The following is a 21,659-nucleotide window of genomic DNA, read 5'->3' on the forward strand; positions in this document are numbered from 1 at the left end:
GGACTCCTACCAAGCCTCATCCGAGTGCTGTACGTATCAAGCATCTCGGGGTAGGTGCTGATCTGAGGTCCCTCCTGTCCAAGTAATCTTACCCATAATCTGAAAGGCAAAACCGATTCTAAATCCGCTCGACTACTCTGAGATGGTTATACACACGACCCCCTGGACTAACAAGCTGTTTCAATGGAGGTTATTTATTGGGTACGTTGACCACTTTTCACTAACTTTCCACGTCCTCTCTCCTATAGTTGTCTGGCCAGTATTCTCAGCGCTTGTTCAGGAAACTACCCCCGCGCGTCTGTGTTCCCCTGAAGAACATAGTCAGCGAGGAGTTCCTCAGAGCAGGGTGAGTGTTTTGGAAGAGTGTCTTTCTACAATGTAGAAAATAGTGATAATGACGACAAAAAACTTGAGTGAGTAGGTGTGTCCTAACTTTACACAGATACTGTGTGTGTGTATATACAGTACCAGTCAAAAGTTTGGGTTTTATTTGTACTGTTTTCTACATTGTATAATAACAGTGAAGACATCAAAACTATGAAATAAAACACGGAATCATATAGTAACCAAAAAAATATACATATATTTGAGATTCTTCAAAGTAGCCACCCTTTGCTTGGTGACAGCTTTGCACACTCTTGGCATTCTCTCAACCAGCAACAGTCTCGAAGGAGTTCCCACATATGCTGAGCACTTGTTGGATGCTTTTCCTTCGCTCTGCCATCCAACTCATCCCAAACCATCTCAATTGGGTTGAGGTTGGGTGATTGTGGAGGCCAGGTCATCTGATGCAGCACTCCATCACTTTCCTTCTTGGTCTAATAGCCCTAACACATCTTAAAGGTGTGTTTTGGGTCATTGTTGTGTTGAAAAACAAATGATAGTCCCACTAAGTGCAAACCAGATGGCATGTCATATCTCTGCAGAATGCTGTGGTAGCCCTGCTAGTTAAGTGTGCCTTGAATTCTAAATAAATCACAGTGTCACCAGCAAAGCACCATCACAACACCACCTCTGTTTCAGAGTGGGAACCACACATATGGAGATCATCCGTTCACCTACTCTGCGTCTTACAAAGACACAGCGGTTGTAACCAAACATCTCAAATTTTGACTCATCAGACCAAAGGACAGATTACCACCGGTCTAATGTCCATTACTCGTGTTTCTTGGCCCAAGCAAGTCTCATCTTCTTATTGGTGTCCTTTAGTATTGGTTTCTTTGCAGCAATTCAACCATGAAGGCCTGATTCACAGTCTCCTCTGAACAGTTGATGTTGAAATGTCTGTTACTTGAACTCTGTGAAGCATATATTTGGGCTGCAATTTCTGAGGCTGTTAAGTCAATTTAACTTATTCTCTGCAACAGAGGTAACTCAGGTCCTTCCTTTCCTGTGGCGGTCCTCATGAGAGCCAGTTTCATCATAGTGCTTCATGGTTTTTGCGACTGCACATGAAGAAACTTTCAAAGTTCTTGACATTTTCCAGATTGAGTAAACCTTCATGTCTTAAAGGAATGATGGATTGTCATTTGTCTTTGCTTATTTGAGCTGTTCTTGCCCAAATATGGACTTGGTCTTTCCCAAATAGGGTTATGTTCTGTATGTCACCCCTACCTCGTCACAACACAACTGATTGGATCAAACACTTTAAGAAGGAAAGAAATTCCACAAAATAACTTAACAAGGCACACCTGTTAATTTGAAGCTGGTTGAGAGAATGCCAAGTGTGCAAAGGGTGGCTACTTTGAAGAATCTCAAATATAAAATATATTTTGATTTGTTGATCACTTTTTTGGGGGGGGTTTACTACATGATTCCATATGTGTTATTTCATAGTTTTGTTGTCTTCACTATAATTCCACAATAAAATAAAGAAAAACCCTGGGATGAGTAGGTGTCCAAACCTTTGACTGTTGCTGTGTATATGTATATACACTACAGTTCAAACATTTGACTTACTGTGTGTGTGTGTGTGTGTATATACACTATACAGTTCAAAAGTTTGGGGTCACTTATACATTGCTGCCCAGAAGGCCAGCATCCCGGAGTCTCCTCTTCACTGTTGACGTTGAGACTGGTGTTTTGCGGGTACTATTTAATGAAGCTGCCAGTTGAGGACTTGTGAGGTGTCTGTTTCTCAAACTAGACACTCTAATGTACTTGTCTTCTTGCTCAGTTGTGCACCGGGGCCTCCCACTCCTCTTTCAATTCTGGTTAGAGCCAGTTTGCGATCATTACTGGCTGAATCCAAGGCTTGACATAACAGAATGCTGCGACCGAAGGGAGAAGAGACAACCAATTTGCTAGTTACAGCATCAGCGGGCGCTCTGGGAAGAGCGGAGAGTGCAATGGCAGTTTGCCAGTTAACTTACAGCAGCGCGTCCCCTGAATGATAACGAAGAGGTAACGTTAGGGGAGAAGCCTGTCCACGGAGACGGGGGTGGTTAGGTAAGAAGCCTGTCCACGGAGACAGGGGTGAAGAGGTAATGTTAGGTGAGAAGCCTGACCACAGAGACGGGGGTGAAGAGGTAACGTTAGGTGAGAAGCCTGACCACTGAGACGGGGGTGAAGAGGTAACGTTAGGTGAGAAGCCTGACCACGGAGACTGGGGTGAAGAGGTAACGTTAGGTGAGAAGCCTGACCACGGAGACGGGGGTGAAGAGGTAACGTTAGGTGAGAAGCCTGACTACGGAGACGGGGGTGGTTAGGTGAGAAGCCTGACCACGGAGACTGGGGTGAAGAGGTAACGTTAGGTGAGAAGCCTGACCACGGAGACGGGGGTGGTTAGGTGAGAAGCCTGACCACGGAGACTGGGGTGAAGAGGTAACGTTAGGTGAGAAGCCTGACCACGGAGACGGGGGTGAAGAGATAACGTTAGGTGAGAAGCCTGACCATGGAGACTGGGGTGAAGAGGTAACGTTAGGTGAGAAGCCTGACCACGGAGACGGGGGTGAAGAGGTAATGTTAGGTGAGAAGCCTGACCACGGAGACGGGGGTGAAGAGGTAATGTTAGGTGAGAAGCCTGACCACGGAGACGGGGGTGAAGAGGTAACGTTAGGTGAGAAGCCTGACCACGGAGACAGGGTGAAGAGGTAACGTTAGGTGAGAAGCCTGACCACGGAGACGGGGGTGAAGAGGTAACGTTAGGTGAGAAGCCTCACCACGGAGACAGGGGTGAGAAGGTGATGAAGCGTACTTCATGAACTGTAACCGAAAAAACAACTGTCATTTGTAAAGTTTGAGGTGAGGGAGAAAGTGTGGTGGAACAAGTATTGTTAGCATTGTTAAGTATCTTGCCATCTGGATGGAATTCTCCGTTAGCGAACCAGAGAAACATTGAGCAACATTGAGCCAACTAAACTAGTCAATTAAATAATCTCCACACACACCTTGTGACCCCACTCTCACACCCCTCCCTCTCTCACACCCCTCCCTCTCTCTTGTTCCAGACACATCTTCCTGGGGTTCACTAAGTGTGGTCGTTACGTGCTGTCCTACACCAGTGACTGTGGAGAGGACGATGACTTCTCCTTCTACACCTATCACCTCTACTGGTGGGAGTTCAACCTACACAGCAGACTCAAACAGGTAGGTTGGACTGTCCGTGTGGCCTGGAGGGATGTGGGCCTGTAGAGCAGACCTACTACAGTACATGGACCGACTGGGAACCATCTCCAGGACCGTCCGTGTGGCCTGAAGGGATGTGGGCCTGTAGAGCAGACCTACTACAGTACATGGGCTGACTGGAAGTGGTCTCCAGTCCTTATAGCAGTAATGAGGTGGATGATGTGTTGCTGATTGGCCTGTCAACAGTTACACCAGCTACAATGGAGAGGAGATGGAGATGATTTCATCCCTCCTTCATCATTCTGTTGTCTCATTGTGCCCTTTTTTAAAAACTTATCATCTCTTCATCTCTCTTCTCTCTCTCCATCCACCTCCTCTCCATCCACTTCCTCTCCATCCACTTCCTCTCCATCCACCTCCTCTCCATCCACCTCCTCTCCATCCACCTCCTCTCCACCTCCCCTCTCTCCACCTCCCCTCTCTCCACCTCCTCTCCATCCCCTCTCTCCATCCCCTCTCTCCACCCACCACCTCCTCTCCATCCACCTCTCTCTCCACCTCCTCTCTCTCTCCATCCACCTCCTCTCTCTCTCCATCCACCTCCTCTCTCTCTCCATCCACCTCCTCTCTCTCTCCATCCACCTCCTCTCTCTCTCCATCCACCTCCTCTCTCTCTCCATCCACCTCCTCTCTCTCTCCATCCACCTCCTCTCTCTCTCTCTCTCCATCCACCTCCTCTCTCTCTCTCTCTCCATCCACCTCCTCTCTCTCTCTCTCTCCATCCACCTCCTCTCTCTCTCTCTCTCCATCCACCTCCTCTCTCTCTCTCTCTCCACCCACCTCCTCTCTCTCTCTCTCCACCCACCTCCTCTCTCTCTCTCTCCATCTCCCTCAGGTGCACCATGTGCGTCTGTTTACAGGTGAGGACATCTACAGTGATCTCTACCTGACAGTGTGTGAGTGGCCCAACGACCACTCCAAGATCGTCATCTTTGGCTTCAAGTAAGACATCAAGCCAGCGTACATTTGGTCTTTGTAGAGATGATGTCTGTGATCAGATCAGTGACTGGGCATTTCTGCATGTTCTCTCTCTCCCTCCCTCCCTCATCTCTCTTTCCCCTCCAACATCCCTACACTCTACCCACCCTTCCCCATACTCTCTCTCTCCCTCCCTCTCTCTCTCTCCCTCCCTCATCTCTCTTTTCCCTCCAACACCCCTACACTCTACCCACCCTTCCCCATACTCTCTCTCTCCCTCCCTCCCTCATCTCTCTTTTCCTTCCAACACCCCTACACGCTACACACCCTTCCCCATACTCTCTCTCTCCCTCCCTCTCTCTCTCTCCCTCCCTCATCTCTCTTTCCCCTCCAACATCCCTACACTCTACCCACCCTTCCCCATACTCTCTCTCTCCCTCCCTCATCTCTCTTTCCCTCCAACACCCCTATACTCTACACACCCTTCCCCATACTCTCTCTCTCTCCCTCTCTCTCTCCCTCCCTCATCTCTCTTTCCCTCCAACACCCCTACACTCTACACACCCTTCCCCATACTCTCTCTCTCTCCCTCTCTCTCTCCCTCCCTCATCTCTCTTTCCCTCCAACATCCCTACACTCTACCCACCCTTCCCCATACTCCCTCCCTCTCTCTCTCTCTCTCCCTCCCTCATCTCTCTTTTCCCTCCAACACCCCTACACTCTACCCACCCTTCCCCATACTCTCTCTCTCTCCCTCCCTCATCTCTCTTTCCCCTCCAACACCCCTACACTCTACCCACCCTTCCCCATACTCTTCTCTCTCCCCCTCTCTGTGTCAGTACTCGTAGCTCCAGCTCAGTGTTGATGAATCTGATGATGAGTGATGAGAACAACAGAGATATCTACATCACCATCGCCTCCATGCCTCCTCTCAGACCCTGCTCTCAATGCTGCCCTCCAAATACCTCTACCATACGCACAGGTACACACATACACACATATACACACACACATGGCTATATGTTGAACAGTCTCTCTCTCCCTCTCTCTCTCTAGGTAGTGGAGAGTGTCTGGAACATGGCTATATGTTGAACAGTCTCTCTCTAGGTAGTGGAGAGTGTCTTGAACATGGTTATATGTTGAACAGTCTCTCTAGGTAGTGGAGAGTGTCTGGAACATGGTCTCTCTCTCTAGGTAGTGGAGAGTGTCTGGAACATGGCTATATGTTGAACAGTCTCTCTCTCTCTCTCTCTCTCTCTCTCTAGGTAGTGGAGAGTGTCTGGAACATGGTCTCTCTCTCTAGGTAGTGGAGAGTGTCTGGAACATGGTCTCTCTCTCTAGGTAGTGGAGAGTGTCTGGAACATGGTCTCTCTCTCTAGGTAGTGGAGAGTGTCTGGAACATGGTCTCTCTCTCTAGGTAGTGGAGAGTGTCTGGAACATGGCTATATGTTGAACAGTCTCTCTCTCTCTCTCTCTCTAGGTAGTGGAGAGTGTCTGGAACATGGTTATATGTTGAACAGTCTCTCTCTCTAGGTAGTGGAGAGTGTCTGGAACATGGTCTCTCTCTCTAGGTAGTGGAGAGTGTCTGGAACATGGCTATATGTTGAACAGTCTCTCTCTCTCTAGGTAGTGGAGAGTGTCTGGAACATGGTCTCTCTCTCTAGGTAGTGGAGAGTGTCTGGAACATGGCTATATGTTGAACAGTCTCTCTCTCTCTAGGTAGTGGAGAGTGTCTGGAACATGGCTATATGTTGAACAGTCTCTCTCTCTCTCTAGGTAGTGGAGAGTGTCTGGAACATGGCTATATGTTGAACAGTCTCTCTCTCTCTCTCTCTAGGTAGTGGAGAGTGTCTGGAACATGGCTATATGTTGAACAGCCTCTCTAGGTAGTGGAGAGTGTCTGGAACATGGCTATATGTTGAACAGTCTCTCTCTCTCTAGGTAGTGGAGAGTGTCTGGAACAGGGTTATATGTTGAACAGTCTCTCTCTCTAGGTAGTGGAGAGTGTCTGGAACAGGGTTATATGTTGAACAGTCTCTCTCTCTAGGTAGTGGAGAGTGTCTGGAACATGGTTATATGTTGAACAGTCTCTCTCTAGGTAGTGGAGAGTGTCTGGAACATGGTCTCTCTCTCTCTCTCTAGGTAGTGGAGAGTGTCTGGAACATGGCTATATGTTGAACAGTCTCTCTCTCTAGGTAGTGGAGAGTGTCTGGAACATGGCTATATGTTGAACAGTCTCTCTAGGTAGTGGAGAGTGTCTGGAACATGGTCTCTCTCTCTAGGTAGTGGAGAGTGTCTGGAACATGGTCTCTCTCTCTAGGTAGTGGAGAGTGTCTGGAACATGGTCTCTCTCTCTCTAGGTAGTGGAGAGTGTCTGGAACATGGCTATATGTTGAACAGTCTCTCTCTCTCTAGGTAGTGGAGAGTGTCTGGAACATGGCTATATGTTGAACAGTCTCTCTCTAGGTAGTGGAGAGTGTCTGGAACATGGTCTCTCTCTCTCTAGGTAGTGGAGAGTGTCTGGAACATGGCTATATGTTGAACAGTCTCTCTCTCTAGGTAGTGGAGAGTGTCTGGAACATGGTCTCTCTCTCTAGGTAGTGGAGAGTGTCTGGAACATGGCTATATGTTGAACAGTCTCTCTAGGTAGTGGAGAGTGTCTGGAACATGGTCTCTCTCTCTAGGTAGTGGAGAGTGTCTGGAACATGGCTATATGTTGAACAGTCTCTCTCTCTCTAGGTAGTGGAGAGTGTCTGGAACATGGTCTCTCTCTCTAGGTAGTGGAGAGTGTCTGGAACATGGTCTCTCTCTCTAGGTAGTGGAGAGTGTCTGGAACATGGCTATATGTTGAACAGTCTCTCTCTCTCTAGGTAGTGGAGAGTGTCTGGAACATGGTCTCTCTCTCTCTAGGTAGTGGAGAGTGTCTGGAACATGGCTATATGTTGAACAGTCTCTCTCTCTCTAGGTAGTGGAGAGTGTCTGGAACATGGTCTCTCTCTCTCTAGGTAGTGGAGAGTGTCTGGAACATGGCTATATGTTGAACAGTCTCTCTCTCTCTAGGTAGTGGAGAGTGTCTGGAACATGGTCTCTCTCTCTAGGTAGTGGAGAGTGTCTGGAACATGGCTATATGTTGAACAGTCTCTCTCTCTCTAGGTAGTGGAGAGTGTCTGGAACATGGTCTCTCTCTCTAGGTAGTGGAGAGTGTCTGGAACATGGCTATATGTTGAACAGTCTCTCTCTCTCTCTAGGTAGTGGAGAGTGTCTGGAACATGGTTATATGTTGAACAGTCTCTCTCTCTCTCTCTAGGTAGTGGAGAGTGTCTGGAACATGGTCTCTCTCTCTCTAGGTAGTGGAGAGTGTCTGGAACATGGTTATATGTTGAACAGTCTCTCTCTCTCTCTAGGTAGTGGAGAGTGTCTGGAACATGGTCTCTCTCTCTCTAGGTAGTGGAGAGTGTCTGGAACATGGTTATATGTTGAACAGTCTCTCTCTAGGTAGTGGAGAGTGTCTGGAACATGGTCTCTCTCTCTCTAGGTAGTGGAGAGTGTCTGGAACATGGCTATATGTTGAACAGTCGGTACCAGGTGGTCTATCCCTTCCCCACCTTCCAGCCTGCCTTCCAGCTGAAGAAAGACCAGGTGATCTTCCTCAACACCTCCTATTCCCTGGTGGCCTGCTCTGTGTCCCTCTGTCCAGGTAGGAGACAATGCAAACACACACTTCACCTTTCTGGTTCAGTTTAATTTCTCTCTACCCCTTCTCTCTTTCTGTCTCGTTCATTTTCCCTCTAAGTCCCCTGTGGGATATTACTAAGTCCCCTGTGGGATATTACTAAGTCCCCTGTGGGATATTACTAAGTCCCCTGTGGGATATTACTAAGTCCCCTGTGGGTTATTACTAAGTCCCCTGTGGGATATTACTGAGTCCCCTGTGGGATATTACTGAGTCCCCTGTGGGATATTACTGAGTCCCCTGTGGGATATTACTGAGTCCCCTGTGGGATATTACTGAGTCCCCTGTGGGATATTACTGAGTCCCCTGTGGGATATTACTGAGTCCCCTGTGGGATATTACTGAGTCCCCTGTGGGATATTACTGAGTCCCCTGTGGGATATTACTGAGTCCCCTGTGGGATATTACTGAGTCCCCTGTGGGATATTACTGAGTCCCCTGTGGGATATTACTGAGTCCCCTGTGGGATATTACTGAGTCCCCTGTGGGATATTACTGAGTCCCCTGTGGGATATTACTGAGTCCCCTGTGGGATATTACTGAGTCCCCTGTGGGATATTACTGAGTCCCCTGTGGGATATTACTGAGTCCCCTGTGGGATATTACTGAGTCCCCTGTGGGATATTACTGAGTCCCCTGTGGGATATTACTGAGTCCCCTGTGGGATATTACTGAGTCCCCTGTGGGATGTTACTGAGTCCCCTGTGGGATGTTACTGAGTCCCCTGTGGGATGTTACTGAGTCCCCTGTGGGATGTTACTGAGTCCCCTGTGGGATGTTACTGAGTCCCCTGTGGGATGTTACTGAGTCCCCTGTGGGATGTTACTGAGTCCCCTGTGGGATGTTACTGAGTCCCCTGTGGGATGTTACTGAGTCCCCTGTGGGATGTTACTGAGTCCCCTGTGGGATGTTACTGAGTCCCCTGTGGGATGTTACTGAGTCCCCTGTGGGATGTTACTGAGTCCCCTGTGGGATGTTACTGAGTCCCCTGTGGGATGTTACTGAGTCCCCTGTGGGATGTTACTGAGTCCCCTGTGGGATGTTACTGAGTCCCCTGTGGGATGTTACTGAGTCCCCTGTGGGATGTTACTGAGTCCCCTGTGGGATGTTACTGAGTCCCCTGTGGGATGTTACTGAGTCCCCTGTGGGATGTTACTGAGTCCCCTGTGGGATGTTACTGAGTCCCCTGTGGGATGTTACTGAGTCCCCTGTGGGATGTTACTGAGTCCCCTGTGGGATGTTACTGAGTCCCCTGTGGGACGTTACTGAGTCCCCTGTGGGACGTTACTGAGTCTCGTCTCCTGTGTTGTCAGCAGGTGAGCAGGGTCATTCCTCTCAGATCCTGTTCAGAAAGAGAGCCACAGCCCCCACCTTAGAACATCAAACCCCTCCATCGCCCTCTTCATCCTCTTCCTCTCACGGGTCTCCTGACAGCCGCCTGCTAACTGCCAAACCAAGCCCCGCCCCTCTTTCCCCTAGCCAATCACAAGCTGCCGCCCGGGCGCGAGAGTTCGCCGCCGACCTCTTCAGACGTGCCCAGGGAGGAGGGAGAGAAAACGAGGGAGGGGAGAGGAGAGGGAATCCGGAGGGGAGCGAAGTAGGAGAGGAGGCCGTCGTGACTGAGAGAGAAGGGGTGAGCGTGGAGAGGGACAGAGAACAGAGGGAAGACACACAAACGGATCAACTGACTAGCGCACCACAGACTTCCACTTCAGCTGGGAACCAAAGTTTGTTGCGACCTTTGCCGGAGGACTCTATTCAGTGTAGTGCGATGACGTCTCCTGCCTCCTCCTCCTCGTCCCCCCCCACTCCTCATTCTTCTCAGGAAGCAGGCTGCAGCGAGCCGGGATATGTCAACTACACCCGCTTGCAGTACCGCATGCCACAGCCGGGGGCGCCAGAGCAGGATGCAGGAGGTGAGACAGACACACTGTAGAAGTTTTCACATGTAACACACAATGTGCTTGGTCATGTAAATAGGAAGCTGAAACTCCTCCCTTTATTTCTGTCTCGCCCTCTATTTCTGCTCACCCCTCACTCTATCCCTCTCTCTCATTCTTCCTTCTCTCCCTCTCTTCCCTCTCTCATTCTTCCTTCTCTCCCTCTCTCATTCTTCCTTCTCTCCCTCTCTCATTCTTCCTTCTCTCCCTCTCTCATTCTTCCTTCTCTCCCTCTCTCATTCTTCCTTCTCTCCCTCTCTCATTCTTCCTTCTCTCCCTCTCTCATTCTTCCTTCTCTCCCTCTCTCATTCTTCCTTCTCTCCCTCTCTCATTCTTCCTTCTCTCCCTCTCTCATTCTTCCTTCTCTCCCTCTCTCATTCTTCCTTCTCTCCCTCTCTCATTCTTCCTTCTCTCCCTCTCTCATTCTTCCTTCTCTCCCTCTCTCACTTCCCCCTCTCCCTCTCTCACTTCCCCCTCTCTCTCTTCCCCCTCGCCCCTCTCTCTTCTCTCTCCCCCCCTCTCTCTTCCCTTAATCCCTCACCCCTCCCTCTATCCATCCCTCTTCCCCCTCTCTCTCTTCCCCCTCTCTCTCTTCCCCCTCTCTCTCTTCCCCCTCTCTCTCTCTTCCCCCTCTCTCTCTCTCTTCCCCCTCTCTCTCTCTCTTCCCCCTCTCTCTCTCTCTTCCCCCTCTCTCTCTCTCTTCCCCCTCTCTCTCTCTCTTCCCCCTCTCTCTCTCTCTTCCCCCTCTCTCTCTCTCTCCCCCCTCTCTCTCTCCCCCCCCCTCTCTCTCACCCCTCACTCTCTCCCTCACCCTTCACTCTCTCCCTCACCCTTCACTCTCTCCCTCACCCCTCACTCTCTCCCTCACCCCTCACTCTCTCCCTCACCCCTCACTCTCTCCCTCACCCCTCACTCTCTCCCTCACCCCTCCCTCTATCCATCCCTCTTCCTATCTATCTTCCCTCACTCTATCCCTCCCTCTCTCGCTCCCCTCTTCTCTTTCTTCCCTCGCTCCCTCTAGGTTATGAGGATGATAAGGTCCAGCTGCCCTTCACTGTGACTGACCTGAAGGGACGCAACCTACAGCTGGTCACTGGGCCCCACAACGGACAGGTGTGTGTGTGTGTGTGTGAGAGAATAAAATCCAGCCCTACCAATTGAGATAGCTAGATCAGCAGAAGGAGAGATGTGTCTGAGACACAGGGCCTGAGTGTTAATATTTACACCTGTTGTCTTCACTTAGTATTTGGAAGGAACCCAAGTCCAGGAGACCTGCAGTAAACCAGAACATGCTAATGTCTGTGTCCTGCAGAGTGTGTGTCCTACAGAGTGTGTGTGTGTCCTACAGAGTGTGTGTGTGTCCTACAGAGTGTGTGTGTGTCCTACAGAGTGTGTGTGTGTCCTACAGAGTGTGTGTGTGTCCTACAGAGTGTGTGTGTGTCCTACAGAGTGTGTGTGTGTCCTACAGAGTGTGTGTGTGTCCTACAGAGTGTGTGTGTGTCCTACAGAGTGTGTGTGTGTCCTACAGAGTGTGTGTGTGTCCTACAGAGTGTGTGTGTGTCCTACAGAGTGTGTGTGTGTCCTACAGAGTGTGTGTGTGTCCTACAGAGTGTGTGTGTGTCCTACAGAGTGTGTGTGTGTCCTACAGAGTGTGTGTGTGTCCTACAGAGTGTGTGTGTGTGTCCTACAGAGTGTGTGTGTGTCCTACAGAGTGTGTGTGTGTCCTACAGAGTGTGTGTGTGTCCTACAGAGTGTGTGTGTGTCCTACAGAGTGTGTGTGTGTCCTACAGAGTGTGTGTGTGTCCTACAGAGTGTGTGTGTGTGTCCTACAGAGTGTGTGTGTGTGTCCTACAGAGTGTGTGTGTGTGTCCTACAGAGTGTGTGTGTGTGTCCTACAGAGTGTGTGTGTGTGTCCTACAGAGTGTGTGTGTGTGTCCTACAGAGTGTGTGTGTGTGTCCTACAGAGTGTGTGTGTGTCCTACAGAGTGTGTGTGTGTCCTACAGAGTGTGTGTGTGTCCTACAGAGTGTGTGTGTGTCCTACAGAGTGTGTGTGTGTGTGTCCTACAGAGTGTGTGTGTGTGTGTCCTACAGAGTGAGTGTGTGTGTGTCCTACAGAGTGTGTGTGTGTGTGTCCTACAGAGTGTGTGTGTGTGTCCTACAGAGTGTGTGTGTGTGTGTCCTACAGAGTGTGTGTGTGTGTGTCCTACAGAGTGTGTGTGTGTGTGTCCTACAGAGTGTGTGTGTGTGTGTCCTACAGAGTGTGTGTGTGTGTGTCCTACAGAGTGTGTGTGTGTGTGTGTGTCCTACAGAGTGTGTGTGTGTCCTACAGAGTGTGTGAGTTAATGTTTAGACCTGCAGTAAACCAGAACATGCTAATGTGTGTGTCCTACTGAGAGTGTGTGTGTGTGTGTCTGTCCTACAGAGTGTGTGTGTGGAGCAGTTGACTCTGGACTTTGAGTACCTGATCAACGAGGTGATCCGGAGCGACGCCCGCTGGGCTGCTCAGTTCTGTTCCTTCAACGACTACGACGTTGTTATACTGGAGGTACATAAATACACCATATATATATATATATATATATATATATATATATATATATATATATATATATATATATATATATATATATATATATATATATATATATATATATATATATATATATATATATATATATATATATATATATATATATACCTCTACACCTATATAGACCTATACACTATAGACTATATACACACTATAGACTATATACACACTATAGACTATATACACACTATGCACTATACACTATATATACACTATACACTATATACACACTATACACTATAGACTATATACACACTATACACTATAGACTATATACACACTATAGACTATATACACACTATACACTATATACCCACTATACACTATATACACACTATATAGACTATATACACACTATAGACTATATACACACTATACACTATATATACACTATACACTATCTATAGACTATATACACACTATACACTATAGACTATATACACACTATACACTATATACACACTACACTATATACACACTATAGACTATATATACACTATAGACTATATACACACTATACACACACTATACACTATATACACACTATACACTATAGACTATATACACACTATACACTATAGACTATATATATATATATATACACACTATACACTATAGACTATATACACACTATATACACACTATACACCATATACACACTACACACTATAGACTATATACACACTATACACTATATATACACTATATATACACTATAGACTATACACTATATATACACTATATACACACTATACACTATAGACTATATAGACACTATACACTATATACACACTATACACTATATACTATAGACTATATACACACTATAGACTATATACACACTATACACTATAGACTATATACACACTATACACTATACACTATATACACACTATACACTATACACTATATACACACTATACACTATACACTATATACACACTATACACTATAGACTATATAGACACTATACACTATACACTATATACACACTATACACTATACACTATATACACACTATACACTATATACACACTATACACTATACACTATATACACACTATACACTATATATACACTATAGACTATATAGACACTATACACTATATACACACTATACACTATATACTATAGACTATATACACACTATAGACTATATACACACTATGCACTATAGACTATATACACACTATACACTATACACTATATACACACTATACACTATAGACTATATACACACTATACACTATACACACACTATACACTATATACACACTATACACTAGACTATATACACACTATACACTATATACACACTATATACACACTATACACTATACACTATATACACACTATACACTATATACACACTATACACACTATACACTATAGACTATATACACACTACACTATAGACTATATACACACTATAGACTATATACACACTATAGACTATATACACACTATACACTATAGACCTATATATACACTATAGACCTATATACACACTATAGACCTATATACACACTATAGACCTAGATACACTATCGACATACATATATGTGCCATCTCGGGACCCATGCCACATCTTTTCAGCCTCCTGGGGGGAATAGGCGTTGTCGTGCCCTCTTCACGACTGTCTTGGTGTGTTTGGACTATTCTAGTTTGTTGTTGATGTGGACACCGAGGAACTTGAAGCTCTCAACCTGCTCCACTACAGCCCCGTCGACGAGAATGGGGGCGTGCTCAGTCCTCCTTTTCCTGTAGTCCACAATCAGCTCCTTAGTCTTGGCGACATTGAGGGAAAGGTTGTTATTCTGGCACCACAAGGCCAGGTCTCTGACGACCTCCCTATAGACTGTCTCGTCGTTGTCGGAGATAGTCCCAGGATCCTTGGCTTAGTGATGAGCTTTGAGGGTACTATGGTGTTGAACGCTGAGCTGTAGTCCATGAACAGCATTCTCACAAGTGTTATTTTGGTCCAGGTGGGAAAGGGCAATGTGGAGTGCAATAGAGATGGCGTCATCTGTGGATCTGTTTGGGCGGTATGCAAATTGGAGTGGGTCTAGGGTTTCTGGGATAATGGTGTTGATGTGAGCCATTACCAGCCTTTCAAAGCACTTCATGGCTACAGACGTGAGTGCTATTGGTCTGTAGTCATTTAGGCAGGTTGCCTTTGTTCTTGGGCACAGGGACTATGGTGGTCTGCTTGAAACATGTTGGTATTACAGACTCAATCAGGGACACTGAAACATTGAAAATGTCAGTGAAGACACCTGCCAGTTGGTCAGCACATGCCTGGAGCACACGTCCTGGTAATCCGTCTGGCCCCGCAGCTTTGTGTATGTTGACCTGTTTAAAGGTCTTACTCATGTCGGCCACGGAGAGCGTGATCACATAGTCGTCCGGAACAGCTGATGCTCTCATGCATGCCTCAGTGTTGCTTGCCTCGACGCGAGCATAAAGTGATTTAGCTCGTCTGGTAGGCTCGTGTCAGTAGGCAGCTCGCGGCTGTGCTTCCCTTTGTAGTATGTAATAGTTTGTAATCCCTGCCACATAAGACGAGCGCCGGAGCCGGTGTAGTATGATTCAATCTTAGCCCTGTATTGACGCTTTGCCTGTTTTGATGGTTCGTTGCAGGGCATAGCAGGATTTCTTGTAAGCTTCCGGGTTAGAGTCCCGCACTTTGAAAGCGGCAGCTCTACCCTTTAGCTCAGTGCGAATGTTGTCTGGAATCCATGGCTTCTGGTTGGGGTATGTACGTACAGTCACTGTGGGGATGATGTTCTCGATGCACTTATGGATCAATCCACTGACTGATGTGGTGTACTCTTCAATGCCATCGGAGAATCCCGGAACATGTTCCAGACTGTGATAGCAGACTGGGGTGCTTTTCTGCAGGAGGGACTGGTGCACTTCACAAAATATATGTCATCAGGAAGGGAAATTATGTGAATATATTGAAGCAACATCTCAAGACATCAGTTAAAGCTTGGTTGCAAATGGGTCTTCCAAATGGACAATGACCCCAAGCATGTGGCAAAATGGCTTAAGGACAACAAAGTCAAGGTATTGGAGTGGCCATCACAAAGACCTGACCTCAGTCTTGTAGAACATTTGTGGGCAGAACTGAAAAAGTGTGTGCAATCAAGGAGGCCTACAAACCTGACTCAGTTACACCAGCTCTTGTCAGGAGGAATGGGCCAAAATGCACAACTTATTGTGGGAGGCTACCTGAAATGTTTGATCCAAGTTAAACAATTTAAAGGCAATGCTGCCAAATACTAATTGAGTGTATGTAAACTTCTGACCCACTGTGATTGTGATGAAAGAATTAAAAGCTTAAATAAATCATTCTCTCTACTATTATTCTGACATTTCACATTCTTAAAATAAAGTGGTGATCCTAGCTGACCTAAAACAGGGATTTTTTTTACTGGGATTAAATGTCAGGAATTGTGAAAAACTGGGTTTAAATGTATTTGGCTAAAGTGCATGAACTTCTGACTTCATCTGTAGCTGTGTGTGTGTGAAATAGAGATATATATATATATATATATATCTCTATTTCACACACACACTATAGACATATACACACGACCCGTACCCATGCGTTCACACACAGGAGCATCAACAGACACTTAGTCTACAAGCGTGCACACTTACACACTGTGTGTGTGTATATATATATATATATACGCACACACACTCACATCTGGTCAGACGGTAATGGTGTGTATTTGTGTGTATCAGGTGTGTCCAGAGACTAACACAGTGGTGATAAACATTGGGCTGCTACTTCTGGCGTTCTCCAACCCTGAAGAGGAACACTGCAGGTAACTACACTACACACACACACACACACACACAGCTATTTTTTAGTAAAGGCATAGCCACGCTTCATCCCAGCTTGAACAAAAAATACAATTGTGGCCAGTCACCTGGTGAGGTGTTCTGGGGTCTGGAGGGCTGTTTTCCTGACTAGTCACTTGGTGAGGTGTTCTGGGGTCTGGAGGGCTGTTTTCCTCTCTAGTCACCTGGTGTTTTCCTGGCTAGTCACCTGGTGAGGTGTTCTGGGGTCTGGAGGGCTGTTTTCCTCTCTAGTCACCTGGTGAGGTGTTCTGGGGTCTGGAGGGCTGTTCTCCCTCTGTTTTCCTGACAAGTCACCTGGTGAGGTGTTCTGGGGTCTGGAGGGCTGTTCTCCCTCTGTTTTCCTGGATGTTCACCTGGTGAGGTGTTCTGGGGTCTGGAGGTCTGTTTTCCTGGCTAGTCACCTGGTGAGGTGTTCTGGGGTCTGGAGGTCTGTTTTCCTGGCTAGTCACCTGGTGAGGTGTTCTGGGGTCTGGATGGCTGTTCTCCCTCTGTTTTCCTGGATGGTCACCTGGTGAGGTGTTCTGGGGTCTGGAGGTCTGTTTTCCTCTCTAGTCACCTGGTGAGGTGTTCTGGGGTCTGGAGGGCTGTTTTCCTGGATGGTCACCTGGTGAGGTGTTCTGGGGTCTGGAGGTCTGTTTTCCTGGCTAGTCTAGTCACCTGGTGAGGTGTTCTGGGGTCTGGAGGTCTGTTTTCCTGGCTAGTCTAGTCACCTGGTGAGGTGTTCTGGGGTCTGGAGGTCTGTTTTCCTCTCTAGTCACCTGGTGAGGTGTTCTGGGGTCTGGAGGGCTGTTTTCCTGGCTAGTCACCTGGTGAGGTGTTCTGGGGTCTGGAGGTCTGTTTTCCTCTCTAGTCACCTGGTGAGGTGTTCTGGGGTCTGGAGGGCTGTTTTCCTGGCTAGTCACCTGGTGAGGTGTTCTGGGGTCTGGAGGTCTGTTTTCCTCTCTAGTCACCTGGTGAGGTATTCTGGGGTCTGGAGGGCTGTTCTCCCTCTGTTTTCCTGGATGTTCACCTGGTGAGGTGTTCTGGGGTCTGGAGGTCTGTTTTCCTGGATGGTCACCTGGTGAGGTGTTCTGGGGTCTGGAGGTCTGTTTTCCTGGCTAGTCACCTGGTGAGGTGTTCTGGGGTCTGGATGTCTGTTTTCCTCTGTTTTCCTGACTAGTCACCTGGTGAGGTGTTCTGGGGTCTGCAGGTCTGTTTTCCTGGCTAGTCACCTGGTGAGGTGTTCTGGGGTCTGGAGGGCTGTTCTCCCTCTGTTTTCCTGGATGGTCACCTGGTGAGGTGTTCTGGGGTCTGGAGGGCTGTTCTCCCTCTGTTTTCCTGGATGGTCACCTGGTGAGATGTTCTGGGGTCTGGATGGCTGTTTTCCTGACTAGTCACCTGGTGAGGTGTTCTGGGGTCTGGAGGGCTGTTTTCCTGACTAGTCACCTGGTGAGGTGTTCTGGGGTCTGGAGGGCTGTTTTCCTCTCTAGTCACCTGGTGAGGTGTTCTGGGGTCTGGAGGGCTGTTTTCCTCTCTAGTCACCTGGTGAGGTGTTCTGGGGTCTCGAGGGCTGTTTTCCTCTCTAGTCACCTGGTGAGGTGTTCTGGGGTCTGGAGGTCTGTTTTCCTGGCTAGTCACCTGGTGAGTTGTTCTGTGGTCTGGAGGGCTGTTCTCTCTCTGTTTTCCTGGATGTTCACCTGGTGAGGTGTTCTGGGGTCTGGAGGTCTGTTTTCCTGGATGGTCACCTGGTGAGGTGTTCTGGGGTCTGGAGGTCTGTTTTCCTGGCTAGTCACCTGGTGAGGTGTTCTGGGGTCTGGAGGGCTGTTCTCTCTCTGTTTTCCTGGATGTTCACCTGGTGAGGTGTTCTGGGGTCTGGAGGTCTGTTTTCCTGGATGGTCACCTGGTGAGATGTTCTGGGGTCTGGAGGGCTGTTTTCCTGGCTAGTCACCTGGTGAGGTGTTCTGGGGTCTGGAGGGCTGTTTTCCTGACTAGTCACCTGGTGAGGTGTTCTGGGGTCTGGAGGGCTGTTTTCCTCTCTAGTCACCTGGTGAGGTGTTCTGGGGTCTCGAGGGCTGTTTTCCTCTCTAGTCACCTGGTGAGGTGTTCTGGGGTCTGGAGGTCTGTTTTCCTGGCTAGTCACCTGGTGAGGTGTTCTGGGGTCTGGAGGTCTGTTTTCCTGGCTAGTCACCTGGTGAGGTGTTCTGGGGTCTGGAGGTCTGTTTTCCTCTCTAGTCACCTGGTGAGGTGTTCTGGGGTCTGGAGGGCTGTTTTCCTGGCTAGTCACCTGGTGAGGTGTTCTGGGGTCTGGAGGTCTGTTTTCCTCTCTAGTCACCTGGTGAGGTGTTCTGGGGTCTGGAGGGCTGTTTTCCTGGATGGTCACCTGGTGAGGTGTTCTGGGGTCTGGAGGTCTGTTTTCCTGGCTAGTCTAGTCACCTGGTGAGGTGTTCTGGGGTCTGGAGGTCTGTTTTCCTGGCTAGTCTAGTCACCTGGTGAGGTGTTCTGGGGTCTGGAGGTCTGTTTTCCTCTCTAGTCACCTGGTGAGGTGTTCTGGGGTCTGGAGGGCTGTTTTCCTGGCTAGTCACCTGGTGAGGTGTTCTGGGGTCTGGAGGTCTGTTTTCCTCTCTAGTCACCTGGTGAGGTGTTCTGGGGTCTGGAGGGCTGTTTTCCTGGCTAGTCACCTGGTGAGGTGTTCTGGGGTCTGGAGGTCTGTTTTCCTCTCTAGTCACCTGGTGAGGTATTCTGGGGTCTGGAGGGCTGTTCTCCCTCTGTTTTCCTGGATGTTCACCTGGTGAGGTGTTCTGGGGTCTGGAGGTCTGTTTTCCTGGCTAGTCACCTGGTGAGGTGTTCTGGGGTCTGGATGTCTGTTTTCCTCTGTTTTCCTGACTAGTCACCTGGTGAGGTGTTCTGGGGTCTGCAGGTCTGTTTTCCTGGCTAGTCACCTGGTGAGGTGTTCTGGGGTCTGGAGGGCTGTTCTCCCTCTGTTTTCCTGGATGGTCACCTGGTGAGGTGTTCTGGGGTCTGGAGGGCTGTTCTCCCTCTGTTTTCCTGGATGGTCACCTGGTGAGATGTTCTGGGGTCTGGATGGCTGTTTTCCTGACTAGTCACCTGGTGAGGTGTTCTGGGGTCTGGAGGGCTGTTTTCCTGACTAGTCACCTGGTGAGGTGTTCTGGGGTCTGGAGGGCTGTTTTCCTCTCTAGTCACCTGGTGAGGTGTTCTGGGGTCTGGAGGGCTGTTTTCCTCTCTAGTCACCTGGTGAGGTGTTCTGGGGTCTCGAGGGCTGTTTTCCTCTCTAGTCACCTGGTGAGGTGTTCTGGGGTCTGGAGGTCTGTTTTCCTGGCTAGTCACCTGGTGAGGTGTTCTGTGGTCTGGAGGGCTGTTCTCTCTCTGTTTTCCTGGATGTTCACCTGGTGAGGTGTTCTGGGGTCTGGAGGTCTGTTTTCCTGGATGGTCACCTGGTGAGGTGTTCTGGGGTCTGGAGGTCTGTTTTCCTGGCTAGTCACCTGGTGAGGTGTTCTGGGGTCTGGAGGGCTGTTCTCTCTCTGTTTTCCTGGATGTTCACCTGGTGAGGTGTTCTGGGGTCTGGAGGTCTGTTTTCCTGGATGGTCACCTGGTGAGATGTTCTGGGGTCTGGAGGGCTGTTTTCCTGGCTAGTCACCTGGTGAGGTGTTCTGGGGTCTGGAGGGCTGTTTTCCTGACTAGTCACCTGGTGAGGTGTTCTGGGGTCTGGAGGGCTGTTTTCCTCTCTAGTCACCTGGTGAGGTGTTCTGGGGTCTCGAGGGCTGTTTTCCTCTCTAGTCACCTGGTGAGGTGTTCTGGGGTCTGGAGGTCTGTTTTCCTGGCTAGTCACCTGGTGAGGTGTTCTGGGGTCTGGAGGTCTGTTTTCCTGGCTAGTCACCTGGTGAGGTGTTCTGGGGTCTGGAGGTCTGTTTTCCTCTCTAGTCACCTGGTGAGGTGTTCTGGGGTCTGGAGGGCTGTTTTCCTGGCTAGTCACCTGGTGAGGTGTTCTGGGGTCTGGAGGTCTGTTTTCCTCTCTAGTCACCTGGTGAGGTGTTCTGGGGTCTGGAGGGCTGTTCTCCCTCTGTTTTCCTGGATGGTCACCTGGTGAGGTGTTCTGGGGTCTGGAGGTCTGTTTTCCTGGCTAGTCACCTGGTGAGGTGTTCTGGGGTCTGGATGTCTGTTTTCCTCTGTTTTCCTGACTAGTCACCTGGTGAGGTGTTCTGGGGTCTGGAGGTCTGTTTTCCTGATTAGTCACCTGGTGAGGTGTTCTGGGGTCTGGAGGTCTGTTTTCCTGGGTAGTCACCTGGTGAGGTGTTCTGGGGTCTGGAGGTCTGTTTTCCTGGCTAGTCACCTGGTGAGGTGTTCTGGGGTCTGGAGGTCTGTTTTCCTGGGTAGTCACCTGGTGAGGTGTTCTGGGGTCTGGAGGGCTGTTCTCCCTCTGTTTTCCTGGATGGTCACCTGGTGAGGTGTTCTGGGATCTGGAGGGCTGTTCTCCCTCTGTTTTCCTGGATGGTCACCTGGTGAGATGTTCTGGGGTCTGGATGGCTGTTTTCCTGACTAGTCACCTGGTGAGGTGTTCTGGGGTCTGGAGGGCTGTTTTCCTGACTAGTCACCTGGTGAGGTGTTCTGGGGTCTGGAGGGCTGTTTTCCTCTCTAGTCACCTGGTGAGGTGTTCTGGGGTCTCGAGGGCTGTTTTCCTCTCTAGTCACCTGGTGAGGTGTTCTGGGGTCTGGAGGGCTGTTTTCCTGACTAGTCACCTGGTGAGGTGTTCTGGGGTCTGGAGGGCTGTTTTCCTCTCTAGTCACCTGGTGAGGTGTTCTGGGGTCTCGAGGGCTGTTTTCCTCTCTAGTCACCTGGTGAGGTGTTCTGGGGTCTGGAGGTCTGTTTTCCTGGATGGTCACCTGGTGAGGTGTTCTGGGGTCTGGAGGTCTGTTTTCCTGGCTAGTCACCTGGTGAGGTGTTCTGGGGTCTGGAGGTCTGTTTTCCTCTGTTTTCCTGATT

General features: G+C 48.8%; 1 protein-coding gene across 2 annotated transcripts in view; it reads left to right on the forward strand.

The window, feature by feature from the left end:
• Positions 1-21,659, forward strand: part of dcaf15 (DDB1 and CUL4 associated factor 15) — a 60,049-nt gene that overhangs the window by 1,036 nt on the left and 37,354 nt on the right. Inside the window, exons 2-10 of one of the 2 annotated variants that reach the window (XM_090195246.1) lie at positions 249-346; positions 3,450-3,588; positions 4,463-4,569; positions 5,385-5,527; positions 8,081-8,242; positions 9,592-10,194; positions 11,240-11,331; positions 12,642-12,764; positions 16,563-16,645. In XM_090195246.1, the coding sequence (XP_090051372.1) occupies positions 249-346; positions 3,450-3,588; positions 4,463-4,569; positions 5,385-5,527; positions 8,081-8,242; positions 9,592-10,194; positions 11,240-11,331; positions 12,642-12,764; positions 16,563-16,645 (1,550 nt within the window). The remainder of the gene's footprint in view (positions 1-248; positions 347-3,449; positions 3,589-4,462; positions 4,570-5,384; positions 5,528-8,080; positions 8,243-9,591; positions 10,195-11,239; positions 11,332-12,641; positions 12,765-16,562; positions 16,646-21,659) is intronic. The other variant, XM_090195247.1, reaches the window with a different exon arrangement.

Source organism: Oncorhynchus mykiss, chromosome 13 (assembly GCF_057628025.1).
Source record: "Oncorhynchus mykiss isolate SJ-2025 chromosome 13, ASM5762802v1, whole genome shotgun sequence".
NCBI lineage: Eukaryota > Metazoa > Chordata > Actinopteri > Salmoniformes > Salmonidae > Oncorhynchus > Oncorhynchus mykiss.